This window comes from Parasteatoda tepidariorum, chromosome 4 (genome assembly GCF_043381705.1).
Source record: "Parasteatoda tepidariorum isolate YZ-2023 chromosome 4, CAS_Ptep_4.0, whole genome shotgun sequence".
Taxonomy (NCBI): Eukaryota; Metazoa; Arthropoda; class Arachnida; order Araneae; family Theridiidae; genus Parasteatoda; species Parasteatoda tepidariorum.
This window is the reverse complement of record NC_092207.1, coordinates 5,000,091-5,016,523: the sequence shown is the minus strand read 5'-3', so window position 1 is coordinate 5,016,523 and position 16,433 is coordinate 5,000,091. Positions and strand designations below refer to the sequence as shown.

Sequence of the window (16,433 nt, the reverse complement as noted above, 5' to 3'; positions counted from 1 at the left end):
ATAAAATGTATAAAAAACAAAGAAAAGAGTAAGAAAATGAGTATAGTCATAGAAAAAGTTAAAATTATAATATAGTATTTGTCAGTTAAAATAAAACTTTTTGTTTAAGTCATTGCTAACAATTCAAATTTCTCCGAGGCAATTCTAAAGTATAAATTAAGGTAGTATTGTTAAGTTGAAACACAATATTTTTAGTTTTGATGTCAACAATACAATTCAATTTTTCACAAAAACGATTGTTTCCATTGTTAAGTTCAATGTCAACAATTCAAATTTTTCTGAGGCAACTCTTAACCTCTAAATATTATTTTTTTTATGTACACATTTCTAAATGTCAGTATTCAACCACAAAACAACTTAAAGTCCTCAAATTTAGCATGAAGTTGTAAAATGTAATGAAAGAGGGTCATAGCAATAATGAAAGTAGAAGTAAAGTTAGTACTGTAAAATTAAAACAATATTTTTAATCAATGAGCCAAGTTCTTCAAGAAGCAGTTGTAGAAGTAGGTTGTTTATTTAAAACTTTTTATAGAATTTCTTTAAGAACACAATTGTTAATTTGGGCATTTGGCGATACAACACTTTTAGAATTGAAGGATTTGTTACGTCAAGCGCTCAGGTATCATAATTTTGATCTAGTTGCGCTTCTATGTCATTTTGATTTATGTTGCTAAGTTAACTTTCAAAAAATTCTATGGCTGGCAACAGCATTTTTATTTTTTAAGTTGTTTATTTTTATTTCTTTTAGAATTCGTTATTTTTTTAGCGAAATGTTTTTTAACCTAACAGAATTCTTTGCCGACTGTTTTCTCTATGAATGAAGAAAATAAAGTAAATATTTAACTGTTGTGAAAAGAATCTTATTTAGTTGTACAAAGTACTTCAGCCAAAATTTGGGAGCCACGTAAGAGAATTATATATATTAGATCAGAAACACATCATTAAAAGGCAGAATGCTTTGGTGTTTTCAAAACAAAGCAAACGTTGCCACCGGCGGAAAAGAAATACAGCCAAAATTTGGGAGCCACGTAAGAGAATTATATTTATTAGATTATAATATTTACAAGAGAAACAATTTTAGAATCGAAAATTATCAGAATCATATTTTTTGAGAATCGGTGTTTGAAAATCTATTAGCATAAATTATTTCTACAAATTTTGATCTAACTAACTGTGCTAGATAGATAAAACTATTAAAAAACTCATTTGATAACTTTTAAATAAAATAATTTCATTAAAAAAAAAAGCTCTTAATATATTTTAAGAAAATATTCGTTTTTAACACAGTTATTTTTGTTTTATGAATATGCCTGTAGATGGAGGCACTCCTTATTCAGGAACGCTGAATCCAAAGCTTAAAAATTTAAAGAATATAATGACTGAATATTGGAATTAAATACCATCATGCTGCGCATACGAAAAATCGAATAAAGATTTTTTTATAGACTCTATTTTAAATATATAAATTATATTTTTACGTTATTAAAATTTTTAAAAACAGGGTTAATATTCATGATTTATTCATAGATCATGAAAATATGTACTATTGACATAAGAAATCTTGTTAACGCTTGAGATTTTTTTCAAGCATTGACAAGATTTCTTATAAATGTAAACTATTTGTTTTCTTCTACAAAATTAACTCAGTTTTTTTAAAATGAAAAATAAAGAAAAACTCAAAAATAAGTGTTCTGAAAAAAATATGTGTGTGACTAAGCATTATTTCTATTTTTCAGCTATTTTAATTATATTTAAAATTACTCTTGATTCAATTTTAACTTTCTAGATTATTTATTTATATTTGGGGATATTAGCCGGATATCTTACAGCGAACAGTCATCTGTAATGATAAAATGAAAAGTGTATACACTCTCTTCACACTGAATGTCTCTAGAGCTTGAGAACTTTTTGTTCTATCATTCTGAAATTGAGACGGCGGCTGCAAGGAGCAATTTCAGCCTTCGACCCTAAATTTCGTTCGGAATTTTTATTTGGATTGCTGCGGACAGCCGTGTGAGCAAACAGTGGTCCTTGCTAGTATGAAGCTCTATTTGATCAAGGAAAAGCTTTTGTTTTTTAATCATTAAGTCGGTAAGCTCAATAATCAACGAGAATAGCAAGTGAAGATTGCATCACCGAATTAGTAGTTCTAAAGTTCTGAAACCACGTGTATATTTTATTTATAACCGCGCTTTTAAAAAGTGTTTTTACCAAACTACACAATTTTAAATCGTCAGTAATTGAAATGAAAGAAATAGCTATATCGAGGCAAAATTAATAAAAAATTGTACTAATTTTTACAAGAGAAACGTAAGAAATCGTCTTGCTATTATTGACACTATTAATGCTTAATTAACTTAGATAATAGGTGCATACCGAAATTAAAAATAATCTATGTACTGAAAAGTAAAATTTAAGGAGAAAAACCACCTGTTCTTTTAAAGAAACCGTAAAAAATCGCCATATGTATACAATAATCTTCATTAACATAATCTTTCACTAATCTTCACTAATAAACTTAGCTAAATTAATTAATGCTTAGTTAATTTAGGCAATAGGTACATGTTTAAATAAAAAAAAGTTACATAAAGTTCATGTATAAAGTTATTAAAAGTTATATACTAAAAAGCAAAGTTAATGGAGAACAGACAATTTTTCGTTCTGAGAAGCGTCAAAAATCGCCATATTATTACTTACGCCGATGCTTAATTAATTTCGTTAATTAATTTAAAAAGAAAAAATAAGATATGTACTAAAAGGAAAAGTTGAAAATAAAATTACTTTGGGAAACCGTCAAAAATCACGATATTAATATTGGCGTTGATGTTGCTTAATTAATTTTGCAAAATTGTTCTATTAGTATTATGGTAATTTTTGAAGTCTTAATAAGGAAATTCTAATACCTTTTTTTCGTTTGGTAAACCAACCAGTGAAGGAACACTACCCAGTGAAGGAACATTTCATATATATTGATTAAAAATAAGAATTTGAAAGTTTTTCTTCAGATTGGTAACAATAGCTTACTGCCAAACAATAGGAAGTCATCTAGCAATGTTTTGGATTACCTGGTCAAATAGACTTCTCTGGAAAATTTTTTTATTTTTTTATTATCTCTGCAACACCTTGTTTCTTTGAAAAAATTATAAGGTGAGTGTTTGTATTTATATGTTGGAATTGCATGGAATAGTTTTATTTTTCTCACTGTGAAAAAGAGAATTCAAAATATAGTTATTGAAGTTACGTTTTATTTTTTTAAGCATCATAGCATAATAAATTACTGAGATAAGGGGGTGTTTATTTTTTTAAGCATCATAGCGTAATAAAGTACTGAGATAAGGGGGTGTTTATTCACTGGATCACCAAACGATGAAAAACCAGTGAAGGAACAAGTGTTCCTTTACTGTTTTTTTTTCCTAAGTTAATGAAAATAAAAGATATCTTTAACTTCCTTGTACCTTTAGTGATGTTCCGCATCAAAGTATGTTAAAAATACGAAAAACAACTTCTAACCAGTGATGGAACAGGCATGTTCCTTTACTGGGCATAGATTTCCCAGTGAATGAACAGTATGTGTTCATATGTTGACACTTTAAATTTCAATTCATGATTACAAACACAAGTTAACATTTTCCAAGTATTTATATGTTATAATTTCAAGAATAGGCTTGTTTTTAAATACTTGTATGGCTTATAAATTCATAAAGAGAATTAAAAAATAAACAAAATTAAGTGTTCCTTTACTGGGTGTTCATTCACTGGTAAGAACTGTTCCTTCACTGGATCTACTTACTACTTGTTATTTGAACCTCCAAAACTTTAAAACAAAATTATGTAAGTTCTCTACAATTTTTTTACATAATTTGCAATTAGTAACAAATATGTTGACACTGTCGTTTAACTAAAACTACGAATTTTTAAATTAATATGATTTTTTAAAAGGCAAGAGAAGCTTAAGTGTTCCTTCACTGGTTAGTTTACCCTAGTTTCAGAAGTAAAGAAATCCCGATAATAGTGAAGATAGAATGTTTTAATGAATTAGAATTAAAATACTTTCTTTCCACCACTATTCACAAATAATTTAAACAATATTTTAAAGTTCAGATAGGGAAATGTTTCTAAGTTCTTATTAAAGTCTGATAAGAATTCTATTTGTTTTTAAATTTTCGGCTTTAAATTGCTACAGTTGACCAATATATTTCGCATAAAATTCAAGTACTGGAGGGTATGTAATAGGTATCAAAGGAACTAATATAGGTACAGAATATTATTTTGAGACATTTGGTAATTTTCATATTGCAACGCAAACTCAAAAAATCGCCATCTTATTGTTAATCTACATCCACAGTATTTTAGAAGAGAGGACAGAATCAATCTGAAAAAGTGTTCAATTTGTTAGAATTTAATTTCATTGAAAATTTGTATATAAATAACAAAATAAATTAATTCTAATTATATATGTTAATCTTTGTTCTACTCTTGCAATCCATTTGATCCATCGCACAGTGAAATAATTTTAAAGGAAGAGGGCAACAATGTTAATATATGAATTTCATATTAAAAATGACTGTTTCTGCACTCGGTTTAGCGAGGACTAATAGAGAAAAAATAAAGCCAGTTGACACCTTGCATAAATTTTAACTGATTATCACCAAGGTTATGACAAATAGTGTTAAACAGACTAATAGTTAGTAAAGAAAGAATTGCTGACTCAGGCAGGAAGTCAGTTGATAGACTGCAAACTTTTATGTGTCGCAATGATTTTTTTTTTCTTTTTATTAGCATTGACTTAATTTTCATGTACATCTTTTAAGCGCTCCGGATCTTCAAAAGTATCCGAAACTAAAGTTTCTCTGAGAAGAAATATTTTGTCGGTTCTAAATCTATTTTAAAATTTTTCGGTCTCCATTTTTAAAATACTTACATTAAAATTAATGCACCTACACTATTTGTGAGATGCAATACGTTATTTCTGAGCATGCGCAGTATCGCTAAGGTGCTGAAATTAAAGTTAGAGTTAACGTTTAAGTAACGTAAACGTAACGCAAAAGCTCTCTATTCACTCGTACTATTTCCGCATCTGCCCTTTTTAAAGCCATTTTTAAAGCTACTATTTAAAACACTACTAGCTAAGTTTTTTACACTTTTTTATTTATTTTCAATATTTCACACATCATATTACTATCATTTTATAAACTATTTTGTAATATTCATTAAATTTCGTAAACCTAGTGATCACACTATCGTATAAAAAATTAAATAGTGGTATAACGATTATGATAATTTTCGACGATTTTATATTTGATTAAATGTCATATTTTAAGATAGTTTCCCGACGTTCTATCGACTTTAAGTAAAAATATCTAGAACGAAATATCGAGTTCGATAGCAGTTTTAAACTAACAATTCCAGCTGCATATTTTGAAGGAGAAAGTTCGCTTCGGCCGAAATCATTAAAAGATGATCTAACTATGCGCAGGTCGTTCAAATTTATTTTCAAAAATTCGATTCGATTCTATATAAATTAGCTTACTGAAAAGTCCAATATAGAAGTTGGATCAATTTTTATCCTTAAATGAATGGTAGAAAATGTCGCCCAGCAGTAGTCACCTCAATTGTTATACCTCATTTTAAACAAATTTAATCCTAAGTAGGTTTCTTCTTCATACTTTCTGACCAAGTCTCACCATTGTAGTCACGTTCTAGTTAACTAAGGCACTATTTTCTAGAGCTCATAACTTCACTTTAGAGAATTTTCTTCTAGTTTAAGGTATACGATTACCAAACATTATTAGCGAATTGAAACATGAATTAAAGAAAAACGGAAGTAGATAAAACTGCATGGCTTGCTTTTTGTTTAGGAAACTAAATTTTATTATCTCCTTGTCTCAAAATCAGTTACAGAATTCGTCAACAGATTATGCCACGATTTAAAAAATAATTATAAACAATGTTTTCAAAATACCTACAATTTGTAGCAATTACCAGATGCAGTTTTATAACAAAACTAGCAAACTAGCAATCAAATATTTCAGCTGGAATGCTTTGACATGCAACTAGGAGTAATTATTACTTTAAAGTTATACCTGCCAGCAGCTCCATCTGTTGTAAACATTTTTTTAAAAAATCGAGAAAAATAAACAGTTTCTCAAGCAGAATATAGTACGCTTGTATCATTTTCCTGCTTTATTTAGTTGGTTTTTCAATGTTGTTGTTCTTGTTGTTAATTTACGTCGCACTAGAGCTGCACAATGGGCTAGATTTTTCAATATCATGGAAGACCCAAAAATTTTGGGAGACCTCGTAAATTTTTTTTAAAAAAATGTTTAAATGAATCAATAAATCAAATTTCATTCAGTGTATTATTAAAAACTTTTAAAAATGCTGTAGTATATCGAGAAACACTGAAATCCGAAAAATGTGTAGTATAATAAAAATAATTATTGTTCAGAAGTTAATTGTTTAATGTTACGGTTACTGTGACTGATCACAATTGGTGATCGTGGACTTTCACCAATAAATGTCAACAATTACATAGTCTCTATGGTGAGTGTCTAAATATTTAATACTTCAGATTTAATATTAACTTATTCATTGATATTTTCATACTGATTTTAATAACCGATAAGAGTGTATTGGGAAAAAACTCACCTAAGTGTTGGGGATACTGGGCAAGTGTATGGTGGCCAATGATTTTTTATCCTAAAAACATGAGGTTTATCCTAAGAGTTACAAGTTAAGCTGCGATGGCTCAGGGGATAGAGCTTTCGCCTTCCAATGAGGTGAACCGGGTTCGAGTAACAGCGATGGCTGGTTGATACGAATTCCGCATCCGGCTTGCACCGACCACAGTGCTAACGTGAAATATCCTCAGTGGTAGACGGATCATGGGTTAGAGTCCCCTTGCCGTCAGGCTAACCGTGGTAGGTTCTCGTGGTCTCTACTCCCCATGTAACGCAAATGCGGGTTAGTTCCATCAAAAAGTCCTCCACGAAGGCAAAATTTCCCCCAATAGTCGATCCAGGAGTTCCCTTGTCATCTGGATTGGGTTCAAAATTACAAGGCTACGGAGTTGAACATTAGTAGTCGTAAACTCAAAAATTGGGTCGGCTGTTCAACGACGGTTATAGAAAAGTTTATCTTAAGGACAAATATCGAATAAATATTTAAATATCGATGAATATCAAATCTAGTTTAGCATGTATTTTAGACATTTATCAGATCAATTATGTGATTGTTAACAATCATCAGTGAAAGTCAACAATTACCAATTTCTGTCTTTCACAGGTGAAGTAACGTTAACCAGGTACACATTTGAACAATAATTATTTCTTTTATACTATTTGAAGAAAAGTTACGTCTTTGTCACAGTTTATAGCAAGATTAATAGTTTACAAGACGTATAAAGTAAACATTCGCGAATAATAATAATTAATTGTCATAGCAATATCTCAAGCTTTTCGAGTGTAATTAAGACAATGAAAATTTTCTTTTCTATGAATACTAGTTTTGTAGTTGGGTTATTGAATTACACATTCTCTACACGCGAACGAACTATTTCGTGCATAAAGTTATTTTACGTCTGAGAGAACGTTCTTTCAGTTTTAATGTATATGAATATTACATTGCGAACGGTTAAGTTAACACGCGGTTTTGTCATTACCTATCGAATTCGTTTCAATTCTGGGGGCAATTATAATATATTTTTTTATGTCTTTTTTAATGGCACACGTTTTTTTCTTACTTACACGTTAGTTGCAGATATGGAATTATTTTTATTCATAACAACGCTTCATTTTAAGTGCCAATCGTAAAAATAGAGATAGGCGAGTATTTTAGCACTGAATTGAGTTTTGATAACGTAGCATAATAATAATTATACATCATTCATATTAAGATAGAACATTTAATCTTGAAAAAAAAAAATCAAAAATCCCGATTTTAGCTGGTAATTATTTATTCACAAAATTAAAAACATAAAAACGTAATAATTTACAGATTAAAATAAATATTTTCATTAACCGTAAACAGCTAAAATTACTTTACTTTTCCGATAAAATTATATCCAGTTGTTACAATCTGACAAATGTATTGAAATTGATTGCAAAAAAAAAAATTAAAATTAGTTATAAGCCTAGTGTCTTGCATTTGCTAAAATTAAACTTAATGCTAAAAGATACTAAAAAAAAAATCAATAAATAATCGAGAACTAAGAACGTTTTAAGTATACAATTAAAAGAACTAATAATGATGATACTTTTTTACTTGATTCTTCTTCAAAGTCTAATAATATTCTTTTACAAATTAATTGAAATATCTGTTTTTCGGGGTAAATTCATTTTTTGAAAATTACTGATATCCTTTGTAATGTTCCTCCCTACACGGCTTATTGCAATAAGCCTAACAAATGATATTGCTTGTTTGCAAAATATCGAAAATTCCAATTAATTAGACTATAATATGTACACAATAAAGTGCAAACTCTTAAAATATGAAAAAAATTAGTTTAATTTTTTCAACCTTAACAATACATTGTGGCTGATAAAGCATTCATTATAAAGCTTTTTTTTTTAAATTTTACAAAATTTCTCTTAACTTTAAAAATTCTTTAACTTTAAAAATTTACGCATTGTGTAATTTTGTTTTAAAAAAAGTGATTTTTATTTGACTTTATTGCACTATAGAAAGTTATAAATTCTTTTCGGTCAGTAATGATATAAATGAAAGCGATACGTTTGCGTACCTACTAAGATTTCGAAAACAGTGTTTCAATTGCATATTAACTTTTTTCCAAGCTGTTTTTATTAAAGAGAAAACAATTATGAAAAAAAAACAATAAGATTTACTGAGTGTTTTAATAACATTTTTTTCATGGTATGCTTTCGTTATTAAATTCGAAACCATATTTTTTTAAGCATCTTATTGCCTTTTTAATAAGAATTTGAAGAGATTCATATTAATGTTTTCACTCTAACTTTAATTTTATGCTTGAAAAAATGCATTAATTTGTAATCTCTAACAGAATTTTTTATTAAATGTTTCATGAAACCTTTCCTTAGTGCCATAATACATTAAAATCTAAAGTTAAAAGAATTTTAACATTAAAAGCATTTATAGACGCATTTTCTTTGATTATGTTTTAAAAAAAATTGTAAAGTTGTATTATTAATTGAAGCACTTATAATTGAATTAATTAATATTTGTATTTACAGATGGCACATACTGTTTGTATTTATAGAACTAGAACTTATTTCTGTTTATAGAGAGCTCGATCTTTTCCAGAGCATGCAAACTACGGAGTCTTGTAAATATTATAAATCATTCAGAAAAAGTAAAACTTTGTAGCACTCAACATAAAATTATTTACTCTAACTATTTAGAACAAATTAAGTGCTTGTGAGCAGAGTTTCAGCGGATAAATTGATAATTGAGCAGATAAATTCACGGGGTTATCTTTGATCAAACTGAACATTCCAACATTGTAAAGGCAAGAAGGCAATTTGTCAGATATCCAACGAAGAGTAAATTAGTTTAAATCAGAATGCAATAAAGAAAACAATATATTGTTAAGTTTCTCTGAGCAGAACTTTGTTTACTGAAGTTTTTCTCTCTTCAGTATTGGTAAACACAAACTCCATGTTTTAAAACAAAGAAAGCATTCACTAATTTGAGATGATTGAATATGTTTACTAAAAGCAAACTATTTGAAATACAGCAAATGCAAAATTATAATTAATTACACAGTTTAAAGCTATTCTCTTCTTTTCTTGTCTTTAATTTAATTTACTTATTAGTCTATTTTAAACTGTAATAATTTATCCTTTAATCATTTCTTCGGATAAAACATTCAATATCAGACTTCAGATCAGATTAGAAATTTAACTTTATAAAGAATCATACTCCAAAGAATATATTTAAAAAGTATTTTCGAGTTGCTTAAAAATAATTAATTGGTTAAAACTAGTGGTTTAAAAATATCAAGTGATTTAAATCGGATTTTAATCATGATTTAAGTGAAGTGATTTAAAAAATGCCAACCCTGTGAGTGCGTGATTTTAACTTTGACTTAAAGATATGATTATATTTCGCATAAAAAATATGAAATTTCTATGAAATATTTTCAATTTTTAAGAAAATAACAGTAAATTGAAATATGTAATACATATTGAAAAAATATGAATATATTTGGTTAAACAGAAATTTTTTGAAATTACATATTTTATGCATATAAAATGTTGAATTTTTACCAATAAGCTAAATACTATAAAAAACGAAAGTAAAATATTGCAGTTTTACAAGGCCATATAATTTGATCAAAACTTGAATTTTTAAACCCCGACATACAGAGTGTACTTTATGCATATACTTCTGGAATTTATAAATCGTTGCCATCAATATAGATTTTTAAGTATTTTTGTAAAATATGAAATAAACTAAGCCCATAAAATCTCTGAAGATAATTTTAAAATCATGAAAAAAATAGCAAAATTAAATAGGCATTGTAGAATGAGAGGTTAAAAAAATTCAAAGCCAGTTTAGTTACTACTTTGACTACTGTGAAACCTGAAGGTTTTCTATAAACTTCTCTCAGTTTCCTTCGGCAGTTTGATGTTTTTAAGAGCGATTTATCCGTGAATGATTTAAAAAAAACTTTAAAACATATTTCTTTGTTTCTGTCATATTGTTCATCACATATTTACTCTCTCTAATTGCTTTATTAATAACCTACTGCTCTTTATAGCACTTTTACTTTCGCTAATTAATTCGAACCGTTAAATTAATTCATTATTTGTCACTTTATGCAAGCCATAATTATTTGTCTCATTTGGATATTTTCCGATCGTAAGGCTCTAAACCAGGGATGGGCAAACTTTTTTGATCGAGGGCAAAAAATCGAGAGAGAAAATGTTTGGTGGGCCAAGTAAAAACTATATAGTAGTAGTACTATATAGTAAAAAAAGTAGATATACAAGTTTTAATTTAAATATTTAGTGAGATGAATGAAATTGCGATTTCATTTTTAAAAGTTCCTTAAATTGAGGTTCGAAGTGAGATGTGCATATGTTAAGGAACGAGGCTAAATGCTTGTCTGTTAGTCAACTTCTGAAATTATTTTTTCTAAGGTTCATAGTTGAAAACACTTGTTCACATACATAAGATTAAGCAAACATAACACTGATTTTCTGGGCACGAAATATTAGATTTTGGAAACTAACGTTTGCTAATGATTTATAAAACTCAAACTTTGGCATATTTAGAAACCACTGCTTCAGATGATTGTTAGATTGTCCGCTTCTTGGAGCTTAAAATGTGCAGTCTGCCACATGTGAAGTACAATTCACGCTAGTTGGAGCCAATCTATGGCTATGCTATAAAGAACTTCTGCTTTCAACTATTTACCAATTGAAGCTGTTTGTGCTAACTATTTCTATCAATTTATGTTTTTTAGAACAAAAATAGAGAAAGTAAAAAGGTCATCAGTACTTTCTTAAAAAAGAAAGAACAGAAATAGCTTTAAACAAAGTCGACAAGAAAATGGATGTGTATTGTTTATATTTGACACGGATCGGCAAGTTAAAATTCGATCTGCGGGCCGGATAAAACCTTTCGGCGGGCCACAGTTGGCCCGCGGGCCGTAGTTTGCCCATCCCTGCTCTAAACCCTTCCAGAAGTTTCCAGGTGTTAACTAAACAATAAATATTTTAATAACTTCTTTAAAAAAATTTCAAAGTTCATATTATAGACCAGAGGTCGCCAAAGTCGTCTATATAGACCCCCAGGGGTCTATTTAACAAAAGCGGGGGTCGATCTGAGCCAGGGGGTCGAATGGGGGTCGATCCGAATTGGAAGGGCCGAAGAAGAAACAGTTCTTAATATGCAAATCACACATACCTGATTGAGTATGTAAAATTTGTGAATTTTTTTTATAATTGACTTAATATCAGTTTCTTTATAAAACATAAATTAATAAACGTATATTTATTCGGGTGAAACAAGTATTTACGTACCAGCGCGCAGTGGCACGAACTAAGCATAGTATATAACTCAAACGCATATGTACGCTTGTCCAAATGTCACGTGTGACGAGCTTTGACGTTACAAACGCAAATATCATACTCAGTTTCAGCTATCTTTGCAAATTGTGAACAGCGTTGAATATTTGCAGTGCCATTTATAAAACTTTCATAGTTTTGGATAATCAGTTATTGTTTTGATAAAACCATTCCTTTAGTATAGATATCAATTTTAATTATCAATGCATGTAAAAAAAAGAAGGTAACCATTAATAATATGGATTAGTACAGCCCGCAGCAAAACTATAGCACACTTTGTATTTTTTTACAAAAATTGCAAAATTGACCAATTTTGACGAAAATTAAAATTGATCAATTTTGTACCCAATATAGCGAACCTTGCTAAAAAAAACCAGGCACACCCATCTCATTGATTAAGAAGCAAGAAATCTGTAGTTACTTTACTTATTATTTCTACTTATTCATAATTACATATTATTTAATAAATATTAAGGTATTTAAATTTCAACATTAATATATTTTTCATAAAACTATTGTTACACAATGTACTATTACTTTAATATATGTTTAACATCGCAAAACAAATGTACAAACACGGTATCTAATGGACTTTTATTTTAATTAACAGAAAATTACTTTTATGGGGGTCGATGAAGATTTCGAAAAATTATATAGGGGGTCGATGATCAAAAAAGTTTGGCGACCCCTGTTATAGACTAATGTTAATGAAAAATATAACACGATGAAGGAACTGTCAGAAATAAAACAAATTCATTCCACATATTACTGTTAGTAGTACAAGTAAAGGATCAAATTAAACAAAACAGAAAGAAAAAAAAATGACATCAAAAATCAGTATCTTGTGTGCCTGAAAGTATCAGCCTGTACATGTCGTGGCAGTGAATCAAACAGGCTCTGAATTTAACCTTGGGGAAGAGGATTTCACATGGCTTCCACTTGATGCCATAGTTTTTTTTAATAACCATCGTTGAACAGCTGACCCAGTTTTATAGGTTTACAACTACTAACGTTCAACTCCGTAGCCTTGTCATTTTGAATCTACTCCAGAAGACAAGGGAACTCCTGAATCAAGTATTGGGAGAAATTCACCTTCGTGGAGGTTTTTTCGGGAGAACTAACCTTCATATATATGGAGATGAAGATCACGAGAACCTCCTACGGTTAGCCTGACGGCAAAGGGACTCTAACCCATGATGCGTCTACCACTGAAGATATTTCACGTCAGCACTGTCGTCGGTGCAAGCCGGATGCAGAATTCGTATCGACTGGGATTCGAACCCAGTTCGCCTCATTGGAAGGCGAACGCCCTATCCCCTGAGCCAATCGAGACTCTTTGATGCGATAGTTGTCTTATTGCGTGTCCCACCAGCTGTACGTGCGAGTAGTTGAATGAATACTCAATGGTTCTCAATGGGCGACTTATTTGTGTAAATACTCAATGGGCGACTTATTTGTGTAAAGAGCGGACCATGGAAGAAGCTTTACTTGCTGTGTAAAAGAGGCTTGTGCAGTCTTAGAAATATTTTACAGATGGCTCGAAGACAAATACAGGCACAGCTTTCGCTTTCCTCAATAATACACATTCACAAAGCTACACATTAGACAAGGAAAATTCAGTCTTTCAAGCCGAACAGTTGGCAATCTTTGAATGCATTAAATACATTAAGAGCACTGAAAACTTCAATAATAGCGATATTTATGTAATCTGGTCAGACTCAAAATCATCAATACTTGATTTTGGCACAAATAATAGAATTTCTTTTGATATTCAACAAGAACTACAACACACATCAATTCAAATTTCCTGGATTAAAGCACACAGCAATAGAGTAGGTAATGAAAAAGTAGATGATTTAGCTAAACAATCTACGAGACAACCGAAAAATTATGTATACCCACTTCCAGTTTCATATCTTAAACGACGTATTAAAGATTCTCTTCTAACAAAATGGCAATTTCAATGGAATAATTCAGACATAGGCAGACGTCTATTCAAAATTATTAACAATGTTACTTTTTTCAAAACAATTCCTCCAAAACAAGTCATCTGGTTCTTGACGGGTCATGGACCATTTCCAACCTTCTTTAATTACCTGCATATAACAGATACTGATCTTTGCACCTGCGGCCAACAAGGTTCGCCTGAACATTATCTCACTAGTTGTTCCTACACTGTCTCCTGGCATAGTCGTCAACCTAGCCCAACAAATTTAGAAATTTGGCAGAAAACTTTTATTACAAACAATACTTTAAACAAAAGATTAATAACAGTAATGAACTTCTTAGCGGATAATGACTGTCTATTAAAATTTTAATAACTTCCCATTTCACATGTATAATATTTTTTTTGTTGTCTTATTTCTTCTTAAATTCCACACTTTCAGTAAAATCTGTTCTTTTTTTTAAATTTTTTTTTAAATCATATGTTATTTAGGCTGGAGTGGAGCTGGACCAACGGCCAAGTCCTGGGCTATATGGTTAAGGGTTTTCATAACCTAGGTACATGCTCAGGGCTTGGAGGGAAGAAGAAAAAAAAGTCTTAGAAACATGTGCGCAGAGACTACCTTTAGTTCTTAAATATGTTTAAAAACACATTATTTTTTGATAATTTTTCTTCTTTTCAAAAATTTACACTTTTTTCCTTGCTTTCTTTCTATTTTTAACTTTACGCAGCACCCCGTGTTTTAATATAACGAGACAAATATAGTTCAGTCAGTTATAAAACACTATTGTTTGGAGTAAAAAGATAAATGAAATGATTAATGAATGATTAAATGAAATGACGCGCAGGGATTAAACTGCATTTAAATGTTTAAAACAACTAAAATAGCAAATACTAAGCTAAAGTAAGATGTAATGCTTTACATAACCTAGTTTTCGTTTCAAATTTTCCAAGTAAACCCCATCAGATGCCTGGTGTTTGGCAAGAATTAATATTAAACAAAACTTTTCCTCCTCACAAATAATAAAATAAGCAACCCCCATTTGACCGGAATAAATCAAGCACACTCGAAATAAACTTCAAAAACTATCACTATTTCAAGAACTCCTTTCTGCACTCTAATTTTCCCTCGTTTTACGAACGTTAAAAAAAAGAACATGCTCCGCTTGCCTGACTGATGCAATGTTCAGCTGCTCCCCTTTCAATATTTTATTATCATCCGATGAAATGAAAATGGGAGAATGCTGTACACTGATGGTGCGTTTCACCAACTTTGGGGATCCCCCCGCTCCAGAACTCCCCTTTTCAATGTACAGTTCACAAAGACGGAGTTACAAAGAGTAGTTGGAAGAAATCAAGAACTGAGAATTACTTGATGCCATGGAGAAGAAAAAAAAAGGGGTGAAGTGGTGCACATAAATTAGATATACTGTGCTATATTTTTCCATTTTCTCGAAGGGAAAATGTACTTAAACTAAGAGTTAACTTCGCACAAGAGTAGAATTCAAATTACGTGTGGTGATACAATCTAATATAGAATCATTCCTTTTAATAAATAAGCCTCTCGTCTTTTTCATACCAAACAGCCTGAGATACGGCAGTCACGTTTAAACGTTTTAAAATTAAATTTATTTATACAATTTTATATTCTTATAATTGATTAAAGAAAACTATAACTTTGGATGGCATGTTTTTAGATTAATTTAAAAAAAAAAACTTACTTTCACATGATGTGCTTATGTGTTTGGATTATAAAATACAGTAAAAGCTCGTTATAATGACAATTCGCAATAGTGGGTGGGATTGTCTTTTTTTTGTGATTCAGTCGTTACACATATTTGATGCTAATAAATCAATAAAGAATTCTCGAATGCAATAGCGTTTGGCGTCACTGGTATCACTAAGAGTTGATTTAATTAAGAGTAAATTGCCAGGGAAGGAAATAAAGGTGCTGGATAGATATATAGTCAACAATAGGCACGTTTTTTGAAGTTTGAAGCAGGATTTTCTTTTTAAACAGCAGAATATTTCTTTCGTTTGTAAGGAGGAAGATAACTTAGCCGGTGATCACCCACACATGTTTGCTTGATAAACATAAAAGGGAAGTAAGAAGTATAATGGGAAGAAGATGTTAGAAGGAAATAAAGGGAAATGTTGCTTTTTAACTTTTCTGTATTGATACAAAATATAAAGAAATGGCATATAGATATTTTGTTCAAATATTGCTTACTTAAAAACTTATTTCTTTTGAAAAACAATTTGAAACAGCGGCAGTTTTGCAAATTTTAATTCATTATAAATACACAATTTTTGTATTCGAAGATTTGAAACTCGATGTAATAGTGTATTTCCGGCAATATGCCTCACTTGTTACATCCAGTTTTTATTATGTATAATACGTGCTGCTTTGAAAGTATGAAGAAAGAAATTCTCCGGAA

At 30.0% G+C, this 16,433-nt stretch overlaps 1 protein-coding gene across 1 annotated transcript in view; it reads right to left on the bottom strand.

The window, feature by feature from the left end:
* Positions 1 to 14,239, bottom strand: part of LOC139425525 (uncharacterized) — a 36,794-nt gene extending 22,555 nt beyond the window's left edge. Inside the window, exon 1 of the mRNA XM_071180537.1 lies at positions 14,147 to 14,239. Coding sequence (XP_071036638.1) covers positions 14,147 to 14,239 — 93 coding nt within the window. The remainder of the gene's footprint in view (positions 1 to 14,146) is intronic.
* Positions 14,240 to 16,433: the final 2,194 nt, after the last annotated feature.